This window comes from Vigna unguiculata, chromosome 1, assembly GCF_004118075.2.
Source record: "Vigna unguiculata cultivar IT97K-499-35 chromosome 1, ASM411807v1, whole genome shotgun sequence".
In the NCBI taxonomy this organism is placed as follows: domain Eukaryota; kingdom Viridiplantae; phylum Streptophyta; class Magnoliopsida; order Fabales; family Fabaceae; genus Vigna; species Vigna unguiculata.
This window is the reverse complement of record NC_040279.1, coordinates 26,171,109-26,194,843: the sequence shown is the minus strand read 5'-3', so window position 1 is coordinate 26,194,843 and position 23,735 is coordinate 26,171,109. Positions and strand designations below refer to the sequence as shown.

The 23,735-nt window shown below is 27.6% G+C and overlaps 1 protein-coding gene across 1 annotated transcript; it reads right to left on the bottom strand.

Annotated features, from left to right (window-relative positions):
* Positions 1–5,016: 5,016 nt before the first annotated feature.
* Positions 5,017–8,055, bottom strand: LOC114176446 (protein DETOXIFICATION 21-like). Its single transcript, XM_028061494.1, has 8 exons — positions 7,725–8,055; positions 6,852–7,393; positions 6,637–6,723; positions 6,366–6,422; positions 6,025–6,263; positions 5,709–5,827; positions 5,544–5,630; positions 5,017–5,443 (listed from the first exon to the last, which is right to left on the bottom strand). The coding sequence occupies exons 1-8, from the start codon at positions 7,974–7,976 to the stop codon at positions 5,366–5,368; spliced, it is 1,461 nt and encodes a 486-aa protein (XP_027917295.1). The 5' UTR covers positions 7,977–8,055; the 3' UTR covers positions 5,017–5,365.
* Between the last annotated feature and the right edge of the window lie 15,680 nt (positions 8,056–23,735).

Genomic DNA, 23,735 nt, shown 5'->3' with positions numbered 1-23,735 from the left:
GTAAATGTTTAGACTGTTATAATCTTAAATATAAATAAGTAGAGTTACACATTACATTGTAACTTTTAATCTTACAATTAACATCCGATGCAAGAAAGAAATTTTTGTAACTTACCTATTTGAACTCTACCGTAAAACACAAACTGTACCCGAAAATAACCAACCGTGTATAAAACTCTACAAGACCAAAATGATAACGCCAACACGAACTATCCACACAAAAAGATTACACTTTTTTTTTTTTTAGATTCGAGTTGTGTGAGTCTAAATTTTTTATTGAGTCTTTTTGGTATTGTCCTTTATTAAGTACTCAAAATACACAATAGAAAGAACAAAAAAATTAAATAGAGAATCCAAATTTGTTACCGCACATGTATTTTTTCTACAATGTTTACTCTTGAAACGTGGTTGATGATAACTGAAAATGTGTCCACCCATGTCTTCAGAACCATGTTTTGTCACAAGGTTGGACAAGGTTTCCGGTGGAACTTTATCCCAATAATATATTCCCATGTTTTGAACAAGGTTTCCGCTGGAACTTTATCCCGATAATTTATTCCCATGTTTTGAACAAGGTTTCCACCAACTCAGTAACCAAATTTACCATGTTAAGGGATGATAAATATAAAGAGGTTGGTGTGCGTGTATCAATTCTAAGCCATAAATTTCCTTACCAATTAATTAGTATTATAATTTATAATTAGAAGAACTGGTGGCAAAAACGATTAGTTACATCCAACAAAGATACAAAACACTAAACATCGTAAGATGTAACTTGTTTCCTCAGCGGCCACTCATATCTATGACTTCACTCCTGATTTCATGTTAATTATCTCCGGTCCAACCAACGGTGAGTTTATTTTCAATGATGAATTTAAAGGAAACGAGTAGATGGATTTGAAGAGATAAAGAGATAAGAGTGATTTTTTGTTGAAGGGATAAGAAGATGAAAGTGAGAATATTTGAAAATAAAGATTCGAAAATAAAGTTTACGAGAATCTATAAATTATTTGAAAAATATGAAAGATAAAAATATATGTTTTAATAGATAAAATTGTTAATTTACAATGTTATCTTGTAATTATAATTAATATAAAATTAAATATAATAATTATTACAATTAGAGTAAACATAGAAGTTATCACATCTTTATATATGCATATTTTAAATATATATAATATTATATTAGTAATTGATGATATTATAATATTGTTAAGTTAATATACAAAATAATCCATGTTTTCTCGATATAAAGTACAATAGAGAAAAGAAGATAAAATAATTATTAATGAATAAAAAAAATGGTTAGAATTATTTTATGGAAAACTTGTGAAAATAATCATTAGTTTTTAAAAAAAGAATAAATGATTTTATTATAAAAAATAAATTAAAAATTAGTAATTTTATTATTATTTTTAATTATGCATAAGATTTAATATTATTATTATTATTATTTAATTATTTTTCATGTGTTTTAATTTCACAATTAACATTAGAATTTTTATGTTATCATGTTATTATGATTATTATTATTAATAATAAAATTTATTATTCATTAATAAAATGTATATTATTATACCAGTTTAATTTATAAATTGTAAATATTAAATTATTTAATATATTTTATAATTTAAATACGTAAATAAAATTATAGTAACGAACAGATCATCAATTAAAATTTAGAGGTATATTAGTAAAATAGTATGTGATGATGTGACTTTTCTGCTAATCTTCTCTATTATGAAGAGATGAGTTTCATTTTCTCTTTCGACAATTCATTCTCATAAGTAAGTGCAAATCCCTTCAAATAAATCAGAAATATTCTCTCTCTTTTTTCTCTTGGACAATACATCTATGAAAGCAACTACAAGTCATCCTCCCACACGCCACCATTTTTCACCACATCTCACACTAATCAATACCATTTTTGTTACATATCTTAATGAAAATATTTTTATCTTCTTTTCATAATTATGTATTTTTAATTAAAAAAACTATTTAATGTTCACTCAAAAAGTACAAAAGTGAATATGCATGTCTATATACATATTAGAACATTAATTGCTTTATATAATATAAATATTCAATACAACATTAAATATTTTCTTATTGTGTATAATTATTATTTATTTTATTTATTCTTTTACCATTTACATTTACATTCTCATTCTCAATCTCGTTAATATTTACATATTGAAAATGGAAAACATGTGAATCTTTGCGACACTTTGATTATATTATCTTATTTATTGAGTTAAATATTTCATATTTATATTACTTTTTTGGTTTAATTATTCTTCTAGTTCATTTTTTGTCTAAAAATATTAAGTCAGTCTTTCAGTAATTTCAATTTAATCCAAATTTTTAAAAAATTGATACAATTTGATCATTTTTATTAAATTTTCTGAAACGGGTCAATAATTTTTTCATTGAAATTGAAGTTAATAAGGATGGTTTGATTTGTTTGTGTAGTTAGTATCAATTTTAATGAAAAACAAGGATAAAAAAAGTAATTAAACATAAATTATTTATATGTTTATATATTAGATTCATTAGATGTGTTGGATGAATTTATAAATTAGGTGCAATTTAGTTAAACACGGAGTGAATCTTAGTTTTTGTTTGAGATTTAATACAAATAATTAAACTTTTAATTGTTTGTATTAAATTTTGAATTATCCAATTGGACAATTTGAAAAAAATATTTTTCATAATTCGCTCTAACATGTATATTAAAGTTTATGCATAAATTTGATAAAATTTTGGTCGAAATCATTCTGTGTTGTTCTTCATATGCATACTTGATTGTAGTCATGAGTGATCACTTTCATTTCGTGTACTTTACAGACCAATGTGAAATACTACCGAAATTTTATTAAATTTATGATGTTAAACTTCTTGGTATTCTCGTTAGCAAATTATGAAAATATTTTTTTTCGAATGGGTTTGTGAGAGTTAAAAATTTGAGATTGTCATATTTAGTGTAACAAGCATAAAGATTCATGTGAATGTGATACGTCATTCTTGGATAAAAACCATCATTCGAATAGGAATTAGAGAAGATTGGACAGAAATCATAATATATACATTTCATATATTAGAAATCACATCAAACTTTAAACATTAACATTCATACATAATGAAGTTATGTTATTTTTTCAACAGTTCAAAAATTTATCACCTATAATAGGTGGTACAATGAAAAAAGTAAGATAGGATTGAGCGGCGTATCTACTGAAATGATGAAGTTAGAACCCATTATAACATTAGTTACTTTGCTTGAAAATTGTCTAGGACAAGATTTTGATTATGAAAGATTTTGATTATGAAAGTTTTAGTTTTGATAGTTTTAGTGTTAATAGTTTTAGTTTTGATATATACTTTTTGTTGAGAAATGACGTCAATTGGACGAAAGTATGATGTAGTACCCTCGTTAAGGGGACATTAGACTTTGATGTAACCAATATTCTTGAACGTCGCAACTCCGTTGTCAATTTAATATCACCAAATATAACATCGAAGTTTCCACTTACATCAAAAGTAAAAAAAGTAGTAAATAGGAGAGTAATGTGTTAGTGTTTATTAATGCTAAGTTATAATAAAATAGGAAAACATTGTAATTGTTGAAATTAGTAATGAAAATTGTGACATGAGCGATAGTTATAAAATTATAAATTACAAAATTATAAAATGGTTTAATTAATAATTTATTCCTATATTTAGACCTATAATTCAATTTTATTCCTATATTTTTTCAGTTAATTGAGTTCTATATTTTTTTAAACAAGAGTTATTGTAGTCTATTTTGTTAAATCAAAATTAATAACATTATAAGGTGACAATGTGTCACTCTAAACCTTCTTCATCTCAATCACATTCTTCTTTAGCGACACAACCCCACCACCACCACCACTTCGACGACATTCACCACTACCTACCTTCTCCTCCCCTCTCATCTTCACTACTTTCGATCTCATATTCTCTCACATGCAAGCAATCTCATTGCATCTTTAGGATCAGTCTCATTCAAGCCCTTCTTCACCCGCTATAACCATTCTTAGAACCTCTAAAAAAACTAAAAACCCAAAATTTTGAATCATTCGCAACCACCAAAACACACGAAAAACATGATCACCAAGAAACCACAAACATGAGCGAATTGGAAACCCAAGATTATTGGAGCACACAAGAGGCGGAGAAAGAAGACTTTAGATAGACAAAATTATCCGGGTGAGAGTGGGAAGAAAAGGTTTGCACCTTACGAAAGTAAACTTGAATTAGATAATTATGGAATATTTGATTTTGTCTTTCTCTATTTCAGAGATTTCGCTTCTCTAACTTTTCATTTTGTTCACCGCCATGTTGATGGTGTTGTCAGGGTGATAGTGGTTGGTGTCATTAGAGTGGTAGTGATTTTTGGTGTTGTTGGAAAGTGAGGGGTGAAAATGTGTTATCAAAGGAGTTGGAGAGAAAGAAAAGTGTTTGGAGTGACAGTGGTCACCTTTAACGTTGATTTAATAAAAAAAAACCACATTAATTTTAATTAAAAAATATAAAATTCAACTAAGTAAAAAAAATATAAAAATAAATTATGTATCTAAATATAAAAATCAAACTATTAACTGAACCTTATCAAATTATAGAATTGGAAAATAACATGTGATAATAACATCACATACAAGATAACTTTCACATGACATGACGTGACAATAACATATCATACAAGATAACATTCATAAGATACAAGATAACATTCACATGACTATTTAACAGAACATTTAAACAACGGGACTCAATTAAAGAAATGCCAAATTTTTTAGTACTTAATAAATTACAAAAATTTAAATCTAAATTTATCAAAAATCTAAATCTAAAAATAATAATAATAATAATAATAATAATAATATTAAATCTTCTTTGTATACATCAGTGTTGTTTATTTTGAACTTGTTTAAAGAATGTTTGAACAATGTAAAAAGAACAAAAAAGTGGCTTTACAATTTGAGAAGGATTGGCTTATATGATAATGTTAGTGGAAGAATACAAATTATACTGAGAAAAGAAGTAAAAGGAGTAGTCATAGATAACATATTCAATGAAATTCAAGATCCTATCGAAGCAAATTTGCATTCTTACGAATATACATCATCTGCCTTTCTCACACAGACAACAAAATCAATATTACAAAACTGAATCCATGCATAGATTCACTATTTTTGAATTTAACCATCAATATTAGTTATATAACCCTAACCAGTTTACCATATAATTTCCTTAATTACATGTAAAAGGAACGATTTAATGTTATTAAATAGTTATCAATTAGTTTTATATAATTAACATTGATGGTTAACATATCACACTACTAATTGTTTGATGTAATTCTTTCATGATCAGTATTCACCTTCGACCACTTGCTAACTCGATTACGCGCTTTAATTACCTGTGCAGTGACATAATTATTCATCCATCATGTGTATGATTATAAGCTTTTAGGAGAAAATCTAGAATTAAGAATGATGAAGAGGCAATGAATGAAATACCTGGTCGTCCCAATTAGTTTTGTAGGTGATTATAGTTAGGACAACAGTTTGAATAAATGTTCCAAACAACATCCCAATCCAAATACCCTAAAAAAGATGAAATGAGTTTTGTTAAAGAGATGAAACATGGATCAAATGCAACATGAGAATGAGAAGAATACCAACCTTGACTTCCAAATGGAGAACTTTACCAAGCACCAGTCCAACAGGAATACCTATCACATAATAACACCCTATATTCACATATGCTACGATGCTTTGCCACCCTGCTCCAATTGCAACACCTGTTCAAATCATTTCAAAGTTCGTTAAGAGATAGACTTTATCAATTAACATTATTAATCGACGTAGAACTTCCAACACATTTTTCGTATCGAGTATATACATATTGAGATGGAACATTTTCAGTATTCAATTTTGAATTTTTGTCGTATTAGGACTTGTGAAACAAAATTGTTTAGCAAATGATGATGAAAAGTACCTGAGAGTACCGGTTGGACACTGTTGAGAAGAATGGAGATTGCCAACAAAGGTGACAAGTCCCCAACAGCATCGGCCACCTCTTCACTTGTGGTAAATATGTAGGCAAGTTTTTCCCTTAAAAATAAGAAGAATAAGAAGAGAACGAATCCAATGGCTAAGGATGTAAGCACTGTCACAAGTATGGCGAATTTTGCAGCTTTGGAGCTTCCTTTTCCAAGCTCGTTTGCCACTCGAACACTACAAATGACGAAAGATGAAGTTAATATTTCATGGTTAACAAAAACAGAAGAACAGAGAATGTTTGATCTGAACACAAGAAAGAGGAAAGAATATCATTACCTTACAGCGGCCATGAAACCAAGTGATATCATCATTTCCCATCCATTAATATTGAGGCTGTAAAAAATGAAAATTGATCTAAAGAAATCAAAGAGAAAAGCTTTTTATGCATTATGCCAATACAATCAAATATGAAACACCTATTAAACATGAATCCAATTTGAACATGATTTCATTTTCAAAATTTAATTGTGAAACTTTGGTTCATATTTAGATTCGCAATATCTCATTCCCTGTTTGATAAAAAAGTCTGAAAATGAAAAAGGGTTACCATATAGATAGAGCATCAATTTGGACCTCTGCATTTTTCAAGTTGCCCGTGAGAAGAACCAATATTGTGTTGTACCACAGCTCAAGACTGTAAAACATAGCATAGCTTCAAGTGAGGAAGGCATATAAATTGTTCACGATTACTCAATTTGAACAAACAACGAAACTAAATTTATTTAGCAATGATATATATCATTCATAAAGAAGAAAGCTTACCATAACATGACCCCAGATGAAAGGGAAAGCTTGACAACAGGCCAAAGATCTTTAAATGCTAAAAAAGAGAAGCCACTCCATGTATCAGGGCACCAGCCACAGGTAATAAATATTAGTTGCCCAATATTAGTAACCCAATATGCCAAAATTGTTGAAATCATTGCGCCAGTAATCCCAAACTTAAATTGTATTGTCAATAGCCAAGACAAAAACACATGAATAGCTATTGAAATAGCTGCCAAGAATGCAATGATCACATTCTTGCTTTGAGCTTGCAGAAACATTTGGGTGGTGAAGGAAGCAATAAAAGCAAATAAGATAGGAATTGACCAAATAGAAATGATTTCTGCCACTTGTGCTATGTTCCCATCTTGGCCTAGGAGCCTCAAAATTGGGCCTGTGAAGAAGAACAACGGAAGAAGACAAATTGCAGTTGAGCATAAAACTATCCATGATCTCTGAAGATACACTCCCATCATGCTATATTCTTTTGCCCCAAATGCTTGTCCACAAAGTGTTTCCAATGCACTCGCCATTCCCAGCTGCAATTGCCAAGTTAACAGACACAAATTAACTCAACTTACTGTCATCAAATTTTGTTGTTTTAATTTTATTTAACTTACGTCTGATCCATCTTTTCTTAGATAAATAACATATACAATCAGTTAATATTTCAACACTGTTTTTTTTTTCTCTCATATTCATAACCCGCGGAGTGATTATGTTATAAGTATATATTCATGCAGAAAAACAGATAATTAGTGGCACATACAACACTTTATTTGGTTCTATCTGTTTTTCACATTCTGTACCTTAAACTTTGAAGAACTACATCCACCTACAGTTAAAAAAGATTGAGCGAAAAAAACGTACCAGAATACCATTGGCAAAGCGTATGAGAACAGTGAAGACAAGAGCAAAAGCAGCGAGTTCTCTTGGACCAATATGACCAACAAAAGCTTGGCTTATAACATTGAGACCGAAGGAGGAGAACCTAGTGAATATGGCTGGTCCTGCCACTATCCACATCAACTTGCTCTCATTCCACACCCTCGTAACCAACGACGATTCCTCTTCTGATGTTTGGTCTTTGATGAGCAACCTTTGCTCTTGTTCTCCCTCCATTTCCTTGGTTTGGTCGAAGAGGCTATAGCTACTGTAAGGAAGAACAAAGGTAGTGAGTGAGTATATAGACTTCAACTTTTGGTTTTATTTATACAAAGTCTTCACGTGACTTTGACAAAACCAGCGTGGTGTGATGTGAGGTTGTACAATATGAGCTAATTAACAGCTCAAAAATTGAACAGAGACGAACTACTTCAAAGCTTTTTACTGATTCTGTAGCGTCGCTTTCAACTCATAAATTTTAGGTTACGTACGTGTTTGATACAGGACCACCGGGATTTTCTTTTTCTGCAGTATCGCAATTCTTTTTAATGGTTAAAATATATTTAAAAGTTGGTTAAAATGTATATTTGATTTTTATTTTGGTTCAATTTTATTATTTTAATTTTAATATCATTTTTTAATGAAATCATATTTTTTATAATTTTGTTTAATTTGATATTTTCTTATCATTGTTTAAATAATTAATAGTAATAATGAATGACTATCACGTGTGTTTTTTTTTTTTAATTTAATTTTTTTTTCATTTTAAAAAAATATCCATTTATCAATTTAAAAAGTCAAAGTCAACTTTTTTAATATTCAATTTGATTTTTATATTCAATAAAAATATTTTTATCTAATTTAATCCTAATTTTATTTAAAATTAAACAATCTTGTCTCACTCAAAACTAAAACAACAATTTTTCACTCAATTATTTATTCATTTATTTTTAAAATATATTTTTTAATAATGTTTACTTTGCATTTAATTTTTTCTACTTTTAAATAAAACTACAAATCAGGAGTTGTTATTTTATAAACTTTCAACAATAAAATAGTAATAATAAAATTAATTTATTTAACAATAAAAGTATACATTTTCAATATTATTATCTCAAAAAATTACATCAATTAATAAATTAACAATTTCTAAATTAACCTATTATAATTTCTATATATAATTTTTTATCTTTTTTCTTTTATTTTAAAAAATTAAGTTCTATATATAATAAAATCAGTTTACAATTTAGTTTTCCAGAAATCAAATTCGAACTAATATTCTGACCAAAATATGTAAAAATGTCAGAATTCAGTTCTCTACCAACCGAATTCTGACCTAAAATAAAAAAGTGTGCCATCTGTAAATACAATATACAGTGAGCTATTTAGGGGATTTTAAATAGTAACTGCTGCAGAGAAAAAAATGGCGCCACTAGAGCACATGCGACGTGTAGGCCATGTATGCATAGAATTGTTTCTCTTATACCCAACCCATAACCCTAATAATGGTAAAACAAGAAAAGAAAAAAGAAAAAAAGAAGAAGAAAGACGTGATAAATTTGACATATTGCATATTTAATTTAACGTTATCCAGGTCAGGCAAAAGATTAAATATTCCGCGTTGTAAATGTGTGTTATATTTATTATTAAATTAAATATTCTCATAATGATGAAGAAAAATACAATAATTGGCTTCGTTTGAATGGATAAGAAGGCTTTTACGAGGATCCTTAAGAACCTAGTATTTTTATCAACCTATTTTTCAGACTCAGTTTGGTGGGTAAGAAAGATAGGTAGGGATGGCTTGAGAGTGGAAACAGTGGTAAGATTAATGAATAAATGAAAATAAGGTTAAATATGTTTTTAGTCCATTTTGAAACTTTGAATAAATTTAGTTCTTCATCTTTTGAAATACGTGGATTTAGTCCTTTTAATCAAATTTTATTAAGTTTATTTGACATTTCAAGCGTGTTTTACAATAGTATTTGACTTAAAATTAAAGCAAAAATGTGTCAAACAGTATAAACAACTCAAATACAATCTTAAAATGCGTACGAAACATCAAATAAACCTAACAAAATTTGATTAAAAGGACTAAATCCACGTATTCCGAAAGATGAAGGACTAAATTGGTCCAAAGTTTCAAAATGGACTAATTCCAAAATTCACTGAAAGTTAAGGGACCAAAAACATATTTAACCCATGAAAATATCTAAAAAAGAAGATGGATTTGATTGGATATTTTCTCACAAACAGAAAATATTGCGAAAAGTCCACCTAACAGTAATTCAATAGTTATTTTTGTGTAACGTAATTAATTATATTATAAACATTTTAATTTTTTTATATAAAAATCTATTACTAAATCGTTTTTTTTTCTTTCTATATTTTTTAACGTTGTTAACTTCATCCGTTGTCATCCACACATATTTCTTTTCTCTTTTATTATTATTATTTTATTTTTGTGGATATTTTTTTTTCTCTTATCTTGCGCCCCAGCCTAGTTACTTTTGGCAATAATAGGGGTGGATAGGACAGGGCGACTGGGTCCAGATCATGAATGTGTTGGGGGGAAATATGGGACATGGCACAATTAATTTTGGCTAATACTTTACAAATTGTTTTGGCTGAGTATTGAAGAAAGGTCTATTCATTATTTAAGTTTCTTTGTTTTGTTTTAAAGTTTTTTGAATTTAATTTAATGTTTTTTATCTACTTTGAATGATTCATATATTTAAAAAAAAAAAAATACTCTTTTAAGAGATTAATGTATTTTTTTATTAAGTCAACCTTAACGTTATTATCTCATTTTTGTTTCTGAGATTGGATAATAAAGACGTAAAAAAACTAAACATTTGTATTAAGGATGTCTACTCATAATTTTAAAGTTATGATATGTTGATAATTTTTCTTTTAGTAAAATTTGATAAAGTTTATTTTTCAAAATATATTAATTTTTTTAAATCACATCAAATATTTTTTTTGTAACACCCCTCCAACTGAGAGCATGTCAGGTCTGCAGCCCAATACACCCCAACCCCTCATCCCGGGATTCCCTCATCGCAGGTGGGTTGTTGCCAGTGGGTATCGAACTCCAACTTGACCTTTAACACCCTCCCAACTGGAGAGATGTCACCAGTTGTGCTGCAGATGTCACCAGTTGTGCTGCAGGCAGCACAACTGGTGACATCTCTCCAGTTGTAACACCCCTGTTAAAGGTCAGGTTGGGGTTCGATACCCACTGGCAACAACCCACCTGCGATGAGGGAATCCCTTGCGCTGCAGCACAACTGGTGATATCTCTCCAGCCTCTCAGTTGGAGGGGTGTTACATTTTTCATCCATTAAAATACTAACACACATATATTATCCAAAGTTTATCAAAAAAAAATCACATTTAATCTTTATAAAAAATTAGGAGCTATGAGAAAAAGATAAGATAAACCATCACCATAAATATGTAAAGCAAAAATGTTAGTAAACCTCTCACTGTTTTTACCATACTCCTATCAGACAAGTTTAAACAAAATGAAGTTTGGGGTTAAGGTTAACTCAATTTCATTAAATTTGTGCTTTATAAGACCAAAATTGAATATTAATTATATATTATAACTTGATCTTCTTAATTCATGGAGGATTTTCGCTGTACACATTTTATTCATAAATTTATTTTGTTTTATTTTTAATTAATATAAGATTTTCAAAATATTCCTTTATTAAAGAGTAAACATGTTGAACATGGAATTAAATATTCTTAAGTGGTCTAACAAAAGTTTTATAGTAGTGTAATAACTTTAAGAAATTTGACTAGATCACTAAAAGGAAATTTTTGATTAATGACCAATTTTACTAACAAAAGATAATTAGTCACTATAATGATAAATTTATATACTAAATTATAAACTTAAAAATTATTGGTAGCTAAAATAATTTCAAAATATTATAATTGGTCTCTAAATTCTAAAAGTAGTTTTTACTATGAATTAGTCTTTAAATTAGTCATTAATATTAGTTACTTAGGTTTTTGCTACCAAAAGAATTGGTCTCTAAATTAGTTTTATTGGTTTTTAAATTGATCTCTAAACATATTTTTTGATTATAAAATTGATCATTATTTGATAATTTTCTTGTAAGAAATAAATCCGATAACATAATAATAAGTGAATTTATAACTAATTTAACGTCACAAAACTAACTTATATGATTAATTAAGACTACACCTACTTAAATATTATATTTTAACTCTATTCTTAGTTATAGTAAAATATCCAACAAGACACATTTGAACTATATTTCATAGTAGTAAGGAAAATCAAAGGTGGAAGGTTCAACGACGGCTTTTAGGAATTTGTTTGAAAAAAAATGACATTTTAAAAATGTGGAAGATATTTTATTAAGGGTTTGACAAATAATGTTTTTCAAATTAAGCTTTTCCATTTCTAAACATTTAAGGAATATTATAAGAGGGATAATACGCCAGGAATTTTCATAACCATTTTTTTAATCAATGTTTTACAATTTAGAGTGATCAAGAGTGAAAGTAAGAAATATTTTATATATGGATATTTATAAGAGTTGTGAGTTGAAAGTTAACTTGAAGAAATTTTTGAATATTTGAAAGTAATATTCTTATAAAACATTCGTTATTTCAATAAATTTAAAAACAAATATTAATAGAAAACATATTAGAGACTATTTAATTGATTATTATAAATAACAATAAATTATTTTTTATTTGTTATTTTTACTTATAGATTTGGAATTAGTGACGTATCTTTAGCAAATATTATAAAAGTGTCAAAATTTATTTTCTTTTATAAAAGTATGAGTTTGAGAGGACCAAATACATAAAATTTAAAAGAAAATTCTTTTGTTTATATATTAGCTTTTCTTTGAATAAAAAAAAATATTGGAGGTGCAAACTCCTTAGAAATAATGAAGCTCAGCGCTGGTTGGAATTTAATTATGCTTTTACCAAATTAAGTATTTGCACAAACAAAATTTTGATATTTGAATGTCATGATAAATTATTCTGAGTAATAATTAGGATTTCAATGAGGTAAATTTTTTAAATAAAAATTTATCTTTATCCATATCCTTATATCTAACGGATAAATAATTTTTTACATTTGCATCCTCTATCCGATAATGGATATACATGTACATGCTCCTTTGTTGTTTTAAATTTGAATTAAATAACTTTTCTATAGAAAATAACAAAGATCACAACAACAAGAATATGATATTATCAAGGATTAAATATTAAAAAAATGTACATTTTATTTTCTCTATTGTCAAATATAAAAAAATTGCATAAATCTCAAATTAAAATATTAAATAATAATTAAATAAATATGAAATAATTATAACACTAATCCAATATGTGTTTTAAAATAAGTTATGACACTGAGGAAGAAATCAAAGTTAATATAAATTTTTATAACTTGTCTAATAAACTATAAATATTTTAGCAATTTAAAGTGGAGACAAAATCAAGGCGAAAATGAATATGAGTATAAGAATAAGAAAAATATGTACATATTCATTGATCACATCATAATTGATCATCACTACATATTCATTGATCACATCATAATTGATCATCACTAATGTTAACTATCCATTTATAGGTTATTACACGTGATAATCAGTTGAATTGTTCATGAAAGTTTTTATAAAACAATCTTAATTAAAATTGTTAGCATAGACATATGTTTTAGGCCTATTTACTTGTGGTTTCAAGGATTATCTTTGTGTGTCACTTCTTACTTCTTGTAACATTTTATAAACAGTCAATCATACATAATTTCCTTCTTCATATATTTCTTTATTTTCTACATTGCATTAAGAGCCTCAAACGATCCATGATTCAAAAGAGATTCTTACAAAAGTTCCTATCTCCTAAACCCTAAGACCTAAGCCTCTTTTATGATTGAAAATGGATTCTTGAAGTAGTTCCTCTATCCTAAACCACAAGCCCTAAACATATCCATAACAAATATATTATATAATTTTATCTCTTACTTTTGCATAACAATGAATAAACTAAAATAACAAAACTTTTCTCTCTAAGAATGTTAGGAAAATATTAATCAAAATGAATAGTAATTGTTATACAATAATAATAATAAAACAGATATGGATAACAAAAGTTTTGTAAAGTCAAACAACAAATAATAATAAGAATATAGAACAAAAATTCTAAATGAGATAAAGAGTAGAAATAACTTAGGTTGCGACACACATAACAATGTCCTTAGAGAGAAAACGAGAAAACGCTCTCATTGCCCAAGACAAGATCCAATATTAAGCATTTCTCTCCCAAGATACAACATGTCAAATCGATGAAGGATCTTCGAACCTTATGAACACCATTGTTTTAAGAGATAGTATAGAGAAGAAAAGAAGGAGACAAAACACTTTTGTAAGAACTTTATTGTTTGTTCGTGTCTTGTCCCATGCACCTAGGTAATATTTATAGATAGAAAAGGGAGATAGGGGAATCAATTGTCATCCATCTAATTTAAACAAGAATAATTTCTAATCAATTTAAAAAACTGTTAACCCATAAATAACATTTACTCATAAAATCAATAATCCATAAAAACATTAGTAACAATAGGATTTTTGTTTTAATTTTTTGTTTTTAAAATTATAAATATTCCCAACAATCCCCCACATAATTTAAGAAAATAAAATAAAATAAAATATATCATCTTTGAAAACAAAATATTGTAGTTCAGCATAAGGAACCTTATGGGTTTGAGCCTTACATCTCACTTGAGAAAATGCGGAGACTTAATTGTCTTGAGCTACCTAATTATTGCCACAATTTATAGCACACCTCACTCTAGGAATGAGACATATTGCACCTCCACTTTGTGTCACAAAAATAAAATTCAACTTACATTAATATATCCTTCAATAATCTCAAGAATTGTACATATCGAATGTTATAACTAGAAGAAACACAAATAATATTATCACTATATATGGTAAAATAGTACTAGAGGTATCACAAAAAGATTTAGTCAATTTATCATATGAAGGAAACATCTCTAGAAATTTATCAATATAAATAACTAAATATTTTTTTTCTATTCTCATTAAGAGATATATTAACCTTTGCAAGACACCTCCACAATTTGAAATATTTTAAATGTGGTTCTCCTTTTTTTTTCATAACACAAGGAATTTTATCACAAATTTTACAAAGAATTCTATTTAGAATATGGCAAATAAAATATAAAGTTTCACCATATATATATTGCTAACTTTATTGTACATAAAAATAATATTACTCCAATGTCATTACCAAAACAATATAACTCAAATGTCAACCTATTTTAAGTTATGTCATTGTCAGCTTTTGCTATATAATTTCTTTCTATGCCAAATAATTGTAAACCACACTCATAATCGCCTATACACATTAGTTAAATCACCAAACCTAAAAAGTTATCATTTGTTGCTAAGACATAAAATGAACAATAGTCCCCAAATATTAAAACCACATCTACACCATACAACAATCACAAGCTAATTTCTAAAAAAAATTTATAATTATACATTTTGAATCCTTTATTTTCACAATTTTGCCTTAAATCAATGAAAAATGTTTCTTAGTAAATAATACCATGAGTTTCACATATATTTATCACTTCCCTTCTTAATTAATTTGTACCTTAATAACCATTTGGAATAAATAAAATATTTTCTCTTGTATTTTTGGTATAAACAAAACATTTTTTATTAGTAGACACATGAAAATTAGCTTCAGAGTCTATAAACCAATAATTTGAATTAAAAAATATAATTTAACTCAAAGCATTAGGAAAACAATGGCAACACCCATGATAAAAATAATAGTTTTGGAATCTGATTGATAAAATTAAACAAAGCTTATGGGAAAAATAATGTTTCTCCTCAATATAAAGACACATAAAAAAAATGATTTATGTTTTAAACATTGACCATTAAAACATAAGTCATAAACATCATATCAAATAAAATAATTTCTATGAATTTCATGTCATAAGCAATATTTTAAATTCATAAATCTGATATAAACTTTTTTTTTCACATATGAAGATAAACCTTTTTTTCTCATATATGTATAGATTAGTTCAAGTGTTTTTAATAACTCTAACAATTTTATTATGACAAATTATTTTATAAATGTTATCACATGAAATACTTAAAATGTGTTCATTTCATGATATAAAATATCTTTATCAAAAACATGTTTTAGAAGTAGAAGATGTTAAAGCACAAATTAATATAATAGAAAAAACAACTTTAAATATAAAGGAGAATAAGCGAATTTGAGTGAGTCAAAATTTCATTTGATATTGTTAATATAAAAAAAAATCACATGTAATGTTCTTATACTTACATAAAAGTGACTTAAACATATTCCTAACAAATCTATTATATAATTTTGTTTCTGACTTTTGCATAACAATGAATAAACTAAAATAATAAAACTTTTTTCTCTAAGAATGTTAAGAAAATATTAATCAAAATGAAAAATTATTGTTATACAATAATAAGAATAAGACATAGATATGAATAACAAAAGATTTATAAAGTCGAAAACAAATAATAATAATAATAATAATAATAATAATAATAATAAGAATATAGAACAAAATTCTAAATGAAGTAAACATTAGAAATAGTTTGGGTTGAGACACACATAATGCTATCCTTAGAAAGAAAATGTTCTTACTGTATAGGGCAAGATACAATATTATGCGTTCTTCTTCCAAGATACAACAATGAAGTGCAACATAGGATTTCTGAACCTTATAAACACCATTATTTAAGAGATAGTATAGCAAAAAAAATAAGGAAACAAAACACTTTTGTAAGAATTCTATTGTTTATTTATGTTTTCTCTATGCACCTAGATGGTATTTATAGGTAGAAAAGAGACAAAAGAGTCAATTATCATCCATTTGATTTAAATTAGAATAATTTTAATCAATTTAAATATTAGTAATAGTAAATTCTTTTAATTGTTTATTTTTTAAATTATATTAAATATTTCTAATAATATATTGTTAAATCACATGTTATAGAAATATAAAAAATATAGGTAATTTTGTAAAAAAAGTGTGGGGATAAAGTATTTTATTAGATGGAACCACTTTTGTGTTGATGGTATATTGTATTTCAAATAGAATTTGGTCAGAAAATTACTTTTGTGTCAGAGAGAATTAGTTTAGGAAGTGTGGATTGTGACCGATTATTTATTACGTTATTGAAGGAGCAACAACCCATTAATGTAAACATAAAGAGATAGGATAAGACAATGAGAAAGAAAGCTCACAGATGTGGACATCTGTGAGCCACATAAAAACCCATTTATTAGTTATAATTTATTACATTTATATATAATTTAGTATTGTTAGAGTCGCATAAAAGCCCATTTATTAAGAAAAATGATATTTTAATATATTTTTTTTATCCATTTTTAATTTATTATTCTCATCATCCTTATATCATTTATTTTAATTTTTTATAGTGATGTGTGATGTAATGATTTAAGAATAATGAGAATGATAAATTAAAAGTGAGTAAAAAGAATGGGTTAAAGTATCATTATCCTTTTATTAATTAGATTAGGTGAGTTGGAGATGGCATTTTCTTTTTAGTTTTTAAAAAATAAATTTAAAAATAGTTTCGTTTGTTTTTCAAAATCATTAAGAAATTGTTGTAAAACAAAAATAAAAAGACAACAAGTCATTTGATCTTTCACATTTGGTTCTATTTATAAATTTATAAATTATAACTTTAATTAAATTTAAAATTATTTTTTAAGTCCTAATATTTATAATTGATATTTTATTAAAAATATTTTTTCTGAATATATATTTTTTTAATATTTTTAGTTGGGTTTGATTTTGTGTCATGTTTGTACATTACATAATTATTGTTTACACATTTTAATATAAAATATAAAAAAAAAATTTAATTAAGTTGTTTTAATTTTTTTGTTAATTTTAGTATTTTTAATTTAGATATTCTTAAAATCTTTTATCATATTAAATATTTTAAATTTTTAAATTTTTCTATTAATTCTCTGTCAATTAAATGATATGTGTCCTTTTTTAATTTTGTAATATCAATTAAAATAATATTATTTAATAATTTTTATATTATTTAATATGATTTTTATTATAAACGTTATTGTATAGAGTTTTAAATTTAATTTGAATGCTATTTTAGTATACTTTTTTAAATTAAAACAGTGTTATACTATTTATATTTTTAATATTATTTTGTTTAATTACATTACAATTACATTAAAATCATTTTATTAATGAATTATTTTATAAAATAAATTGTTAATTACAATTGTATAATATTTATAAATATTATTATCTCTAAATAAAATAAAATTGTATTAATAATTATATTAAAATTCATAAAATATCATACTTAAGTATAAATTTTATCTTTATTAATTATACCTTAGGTAAGGACACCCGCACTTCCCTTTAATAATAATGATGGATGACTGAACTAACCTAATTCTATTTAATATATTTATTGTATTCGAGCAAATAAACAAAAACATGGGTAGGAGTTTGATAAGAAGTCTTAAATTGCTAAAATCACGATTGCTAAATTCTCATAACCTTATATTCTCTCATAATCTTACATCAAAGTTAAGAGAGAAAAGGGAAAATAAATACAGAAAATATAAGGTTATGAGAATATAAATCTGGCAGAGCCGGTTAGATATTCTCTCATAATCTTACATCCAAAAATAAATACAGAAAGATAAAATTATGTACATAAAATGTTTTCAAGCCTTTAAATGATTATCGCATCTTTTAATAAATATAACTCAAGGCATCCGTAGATGCCCAAAAATAAACTACTCCATAAAAACTTACTCAGATTCAAGAGGGAGAGGGGAGAGATCTGAAGTTCCTCGTTTATTTATGTTGAGAGACGAAGTATACAAGAAGGAAAGATCAAGAGAGATGAGATATTTGTAGAGAGAAGGCAGAGGTAGAGAGAGAGTGTGTAGAGTTCTTGCCCAGCATAAGGGACTTAAAGACTCTTTTATAGAAAAAGTTTGAAACCTGTAACTTGTTGAACCGGTTTTTAAATGACCGGTTACCTAGAGTCTGGGTCACTTGGTGACGTGTCTGTATTTGGACGTTGTATGTTTTTACCCTTCAGTCTATTACCCAGTTATGAGTAAAATTACTATGTCACAGGTAAGAACACTTTACTGTCCTCTTTTGGAGACTACCGTAGAGATCATGTCTTCGGGATCTTCCTCAAGTATCTGGTCTGAGTCTTCATTATCAGAAGGGAAAGAAGATCCAGGAGTTCCTTGACCGTGGCTTCCTGTTTCTTCATAAATTTCTCTGTATATTCTTTCTTTTTCAAATCTTTTGACCAGTATAGGACTGGCTTCTATAGGGAAAGGATGAAATTTGTTTCCCATAAACTTCTTCCAATATATCTTGGTATTTATGGTTTCTTTTAAAAGGATATATTCAGTATTATCCTTTCTAGAGAAATTCCAATTTGACCCTTCAACGTAAGCTTTCCAGAGTTGGTACTGGTATAGCTTTTCTTTGTTGAGTGATAATCCTTTCAAGGGCCCATGTTCTAGATGGACATGTGCCTCTGGGTTTGATTCTGTGAATAATTTTATGACATGTGTTGCCACACTATCAGGGGTCGTGGCGCTTTTTGGAGAAGAGGTGATCTGTAAGCAGATATTAGTCATATATTCTGCCTGTATTTCATTTACTACCGAGTTTATCTCTTGGGTTAGAGAGCTGAATTTTTCGGTAGGTGGGATAAGAAGTGTTTGGAGGCATCCTGCTTCTAATAGTAGTGATGGACATATGACTATGTCTCTATATAATTGATTTTTGAAGGTTTTTAAATCGGTTAAAATACCTTTTTGGTCCCAATTTTCGTCAAGTTTTTTGAAACAAGTCCTAATTTTGGTTTTGTGTTCAAATAGGTCCCAATTTTCGTCAATTTTGTTCAATTGGGTCCTTTTTTGCTAACACCGTTTAAATCATTAACGGCCATGAACAGTGACTGCCACGTGTCACTTCGTGGTTTTTTTGAATTTTTTTATTTTTATTTTTATTTTTTTAAATTTTTTTTAAATTTTTTTTTAAATTTTTTTTAAATGTACACGTGTCAACCCAGGAGTGTGCCACGTGTCACTTTGTGGTTTTTTTGAATTTTTTATTTTATTTTTTTGAATTTTTTTTAAATGTCCACGTGTCAATCTAGTAGTGTGCCACGTGTCAAAGTTAATATTCTATATTCAATTTGGTCCCTATATTTGTTATTTTTGTTCAATTAGGTCCTAATTTTTGTTAAGATTAACCAATTTGGTCCCTATAGAAGATGTGACCAAATTTAATTTTTATATCAAAGTTATAATGATGTGAATTTTAATATATTAAATAAAGATATTTAATAAAAAATATGAATTTTAATATAAAAATTAAATTTGGTTTTAATTTGGAGAGGGACCAAATTGGTTAATGTTAACAAAAATTTGGACCTAATTGAACAAAAATAACAAATATAGGGACCAAATTGAATTTAGAATATTGACTTTGACACGTGGCACGCTACTGGGTTGACACGTGGACATTTAAAAAAAAATTTTAAAAAAATTTTAAAATTTTTTTAAAAAAATTCAAAAAAACCACGAAGTGACACGTGGCACACCCCCTAGGTTGACACGTGTACATTTAAAAAAAATTAACAAAATTTTTAAAAAAAATTTTAAAAAAATTTAAAAAAAATAAAAAAAAAATAAAAAAAATTCAAAAAAACCACGAAGTGACACGTGGCAGTCACTGTTCATGGCCGTTAATGATTTAAACGGTGTTAGCAAAAAAGGACCCAATTGAACAAAATTGACGAAAATTGGGACCTATTTGAACACAAAACCAAAATTAGGACTTGTTTCAAAAAACTTGACGAAAATTGGGACCAAAAAGGTATTTTAACCTTTTTAAATCAATTAAAGCCTTTCTAAAAATGAATTTTATTTGGCATGTACATTTTGTGGTAACTGTTTTGCAATAGTCAGAAGTCTCTTGGCATGGTGTTTTTGTGTCGAAATATGTCTGAGGTTTTACAAATAATCCATTGTAATTTTGTGTTTCGGAATGAACTTCAAACAAGAATTCTTGTATGACTTCAAATTTTGCAAGGAAAATATTTGGGTTCATTTGTGGTGAGAGGCTACAGGAGGCAGCATAGGTATGTGTTTGGGTTTTTGGTTCAAATGTCAGCCCCATTTTTATTTTTTCTTCATCAATGGTTTCCAGTCTTAACGCCATTTGGGCTTCTTCTAAAGAATTAAAGCCTTTGTAAGTAGACCAAAATTGGTCTTGTTTTGCCTCAGAGAGGTCTTTGAAGGAAGTATAAACTCCTTTGTTTGGCCCTGTAATTAGGGCATAATGTGTAAATCCTTTCCCAGAGGGAGAGGCTGGTGAAGTTAACAAAACTCCTTTGTTATCTGCATTGCAGAAATTGTATAGTGCACTAATGATGCTTTGTTTCACCTTAGTGACTTGGTGTTCATTTTGAACTGTGTATTTTGGAATATTCCATATGTTGTCAATTAAAACATTTAATTTGACATTTGTATTTTCTCTACCAGGATAATGGTAGGTATTTGTGAGTATTGGCAATTCTTGTTTGCCATACTTTGTGTATTGTTCCACCACGAATAGGGACTTTACTAATTTAGGACCTGAAGGCCCTTTCTTTGTGTTTTGTATAAATTCCATTTTGGAATATTTGTACCTGCAATATAGAAGTAAACAGGTTAAGCAATAAAATGTGTAAGCCTTTGTAGGTGTTGCTCCAAAACTAAGATGTTGCCCTTGTACGAGGCAAGTGTAAAAGTATATTGGAAAGGATTGTGTGGGAATAATTCATTTCTTCTTCTCCTTAATTTGGTTAACTTTCTCTTAAACCTTTTTATTAATTTAGATATTTCGATGGCAGGATTAGGACTAAAATTAGGACTAATTCCTTGTGGCCATAATGTCTGTATTCTGACCCTGACTCGGAATCCAGGAGGGATTTCAGGATCTTCGATGTGTAACATATTCATGTATATGATTGTATAGAGGACTCTTTGAGTCTTACTTTTGTATGATGTACCTGGAAAGGATATCAGCAAACATATTGTCAGATCCCTTAATATGTTCAAAATTTATAATTTTTCCGGAATTTATATAGTCTCTAAAAAGTAACCATCGCCTGTGAGGTTTTTTGTCATTATTTATTTGGTTTTTCCCATAAGAAACGATTGCTTCACAATCAGTTCTAATGGTTATTTCTGGTTTATTTATCAAAAATAATTTAAATGCTTCTAAGGCGTGTATAATTGCATTGACTTCATAATCAGTACTGGTCTGATAAACTTGTGGTTTCACAGTATATTTTCCAGAAGCGTACCTGCATATTTGTTCATTTTCTTTTGACAGATATTTATTTTTCTTTCTTTTTAGGATAGCTCCCCATCCTGATTCACATCCATCGCATTCAAGTACCAAATAATCTGAATCTAATGGTAATTGTAGGGTAGGTAATTTATTTACCTTTTGTTTTATGTTTTGAACCAATTTTATATCTTCAGAATTGAACTTTCTTTCTCCTTTTAGAGAAGTTTTATTGTATAAAGGGGCAGTGTATTTTCCCAAATCTGGGATAAAATTCCTGGCATAATTTAAAAGTCCTAAAAAGGATCTTAGGGTTTTTATGTCTTCCATTTTATCAGGAAAGTCTTGAATTTTCTTAGAAATGTGAGGTTGGAGTTTTATGGTTCCATTACCTATTTCTGTCCCGAGGAATTCTATGAAATTTTTACAAATTTCCATTTTCCTTTTGATATAATTAAGCCATATTTTTCAAGTTTGTATAATACTTGTTTTAAGTGAAGATAACGATCTTCTTTTGTTTTGGAAAAAACTAGTATAGCATCTATATAGACACATGTAAAAGTTTTTATGTCATTAAAAATGTTATCCATTTTTCTTTGAAAAATTGCAGGAGCATTTTTAAGACCAAAAGGCATTACATGCCATTCGTATAATCCTTCAGAATAGGAGAAGGCTGTCCATTTTATAGATTCTGGTTCCATTTTTACTTGATGGAATCCACTTTTGAGATCAAATTTTGAAAACCATTTTGCATTTTGAATGCGATTTATAAGAATTTCTTTAGACGGAATTGTATATCCATCTTCAACTGTATTGTCGTTTAAACATTTATAATTGTAAACCATTCTAGATTCTAGATTTACCTCTTTTTATGAAGGCAGGACTCCTGTGAGGACTTTCACTTGGGGCTATTACTTTTAGTTTCAGAAGGTGGTCAATATGCATTCGACATTCTTCTTGTTCCCAATTATTGAACTGAATGTCTTTAGTTTTTATAATTAAATCAGGGTTAATTATGTTTAATTTACAAGTAACAGGATCACGATCCCAAAATTTAGTAGGATCTTCTCCTATTATGCTAGTTTTATTTAACCTATCCAGAATCTGTTGGATACTATCAAAAGTGATTGTCTTAGATATTTTTATGGATGAAAAAGAGTCCATAGTGTCATCTGAACAGTAATCTATGGATTCTAGATCTTCTTTCATACAATCACATTTTTCTGAGGATTTGGTGTTTGTACACGAGCATTCATCAGAGGATGGTTTTGTATAGCTATCTCCACTAATTATGGGTGACATTTGTGTTTTATCACTAATAATGACATAATCTTTGTTTATAGTGATGGTTCTATTATGGCCTAAGATAAAATCTAAACCAATAATCATGCTTTGTTTTGAAGGGACTAAATTTTCTACGCGCATAGTTTTAAGGTGTATTTTTTGGCCAAATAGGTCACAATTTGTACTGAATTGAAGAGAAATATTGTTTATTTCTTCATCGTTTATCATTACTATTCCAGACATTGTTCTTG

What these genes read in the sequence shown, in the direction of transcription:
- LOC114176446 (XM_028061494.1), bottom strand. Translation starts at nt 7,976, where the DNA reads ATGGAGGGAGAACAAGAGCAAAGGTTGCTCATCAAAGACCAAACATCA. An exon ending in TGTCCAACCGGTACTCTCAG is followed by an intron (nt 5,828 to 6,024) that starts GTACTTTTCATC and finishes TGATTTGAACAG; the next exon opens with GTGTTGCAATTGGAGCAGGG. An exon ending in AAACTAATTGGGACGACCAG is followed by an intron (nt 5,444 to 5,543) that starts GTATTTCATTCA and finishes GTCACTGCACAG; the next exon opens with GTAATTAAAGCGCGTAATCG.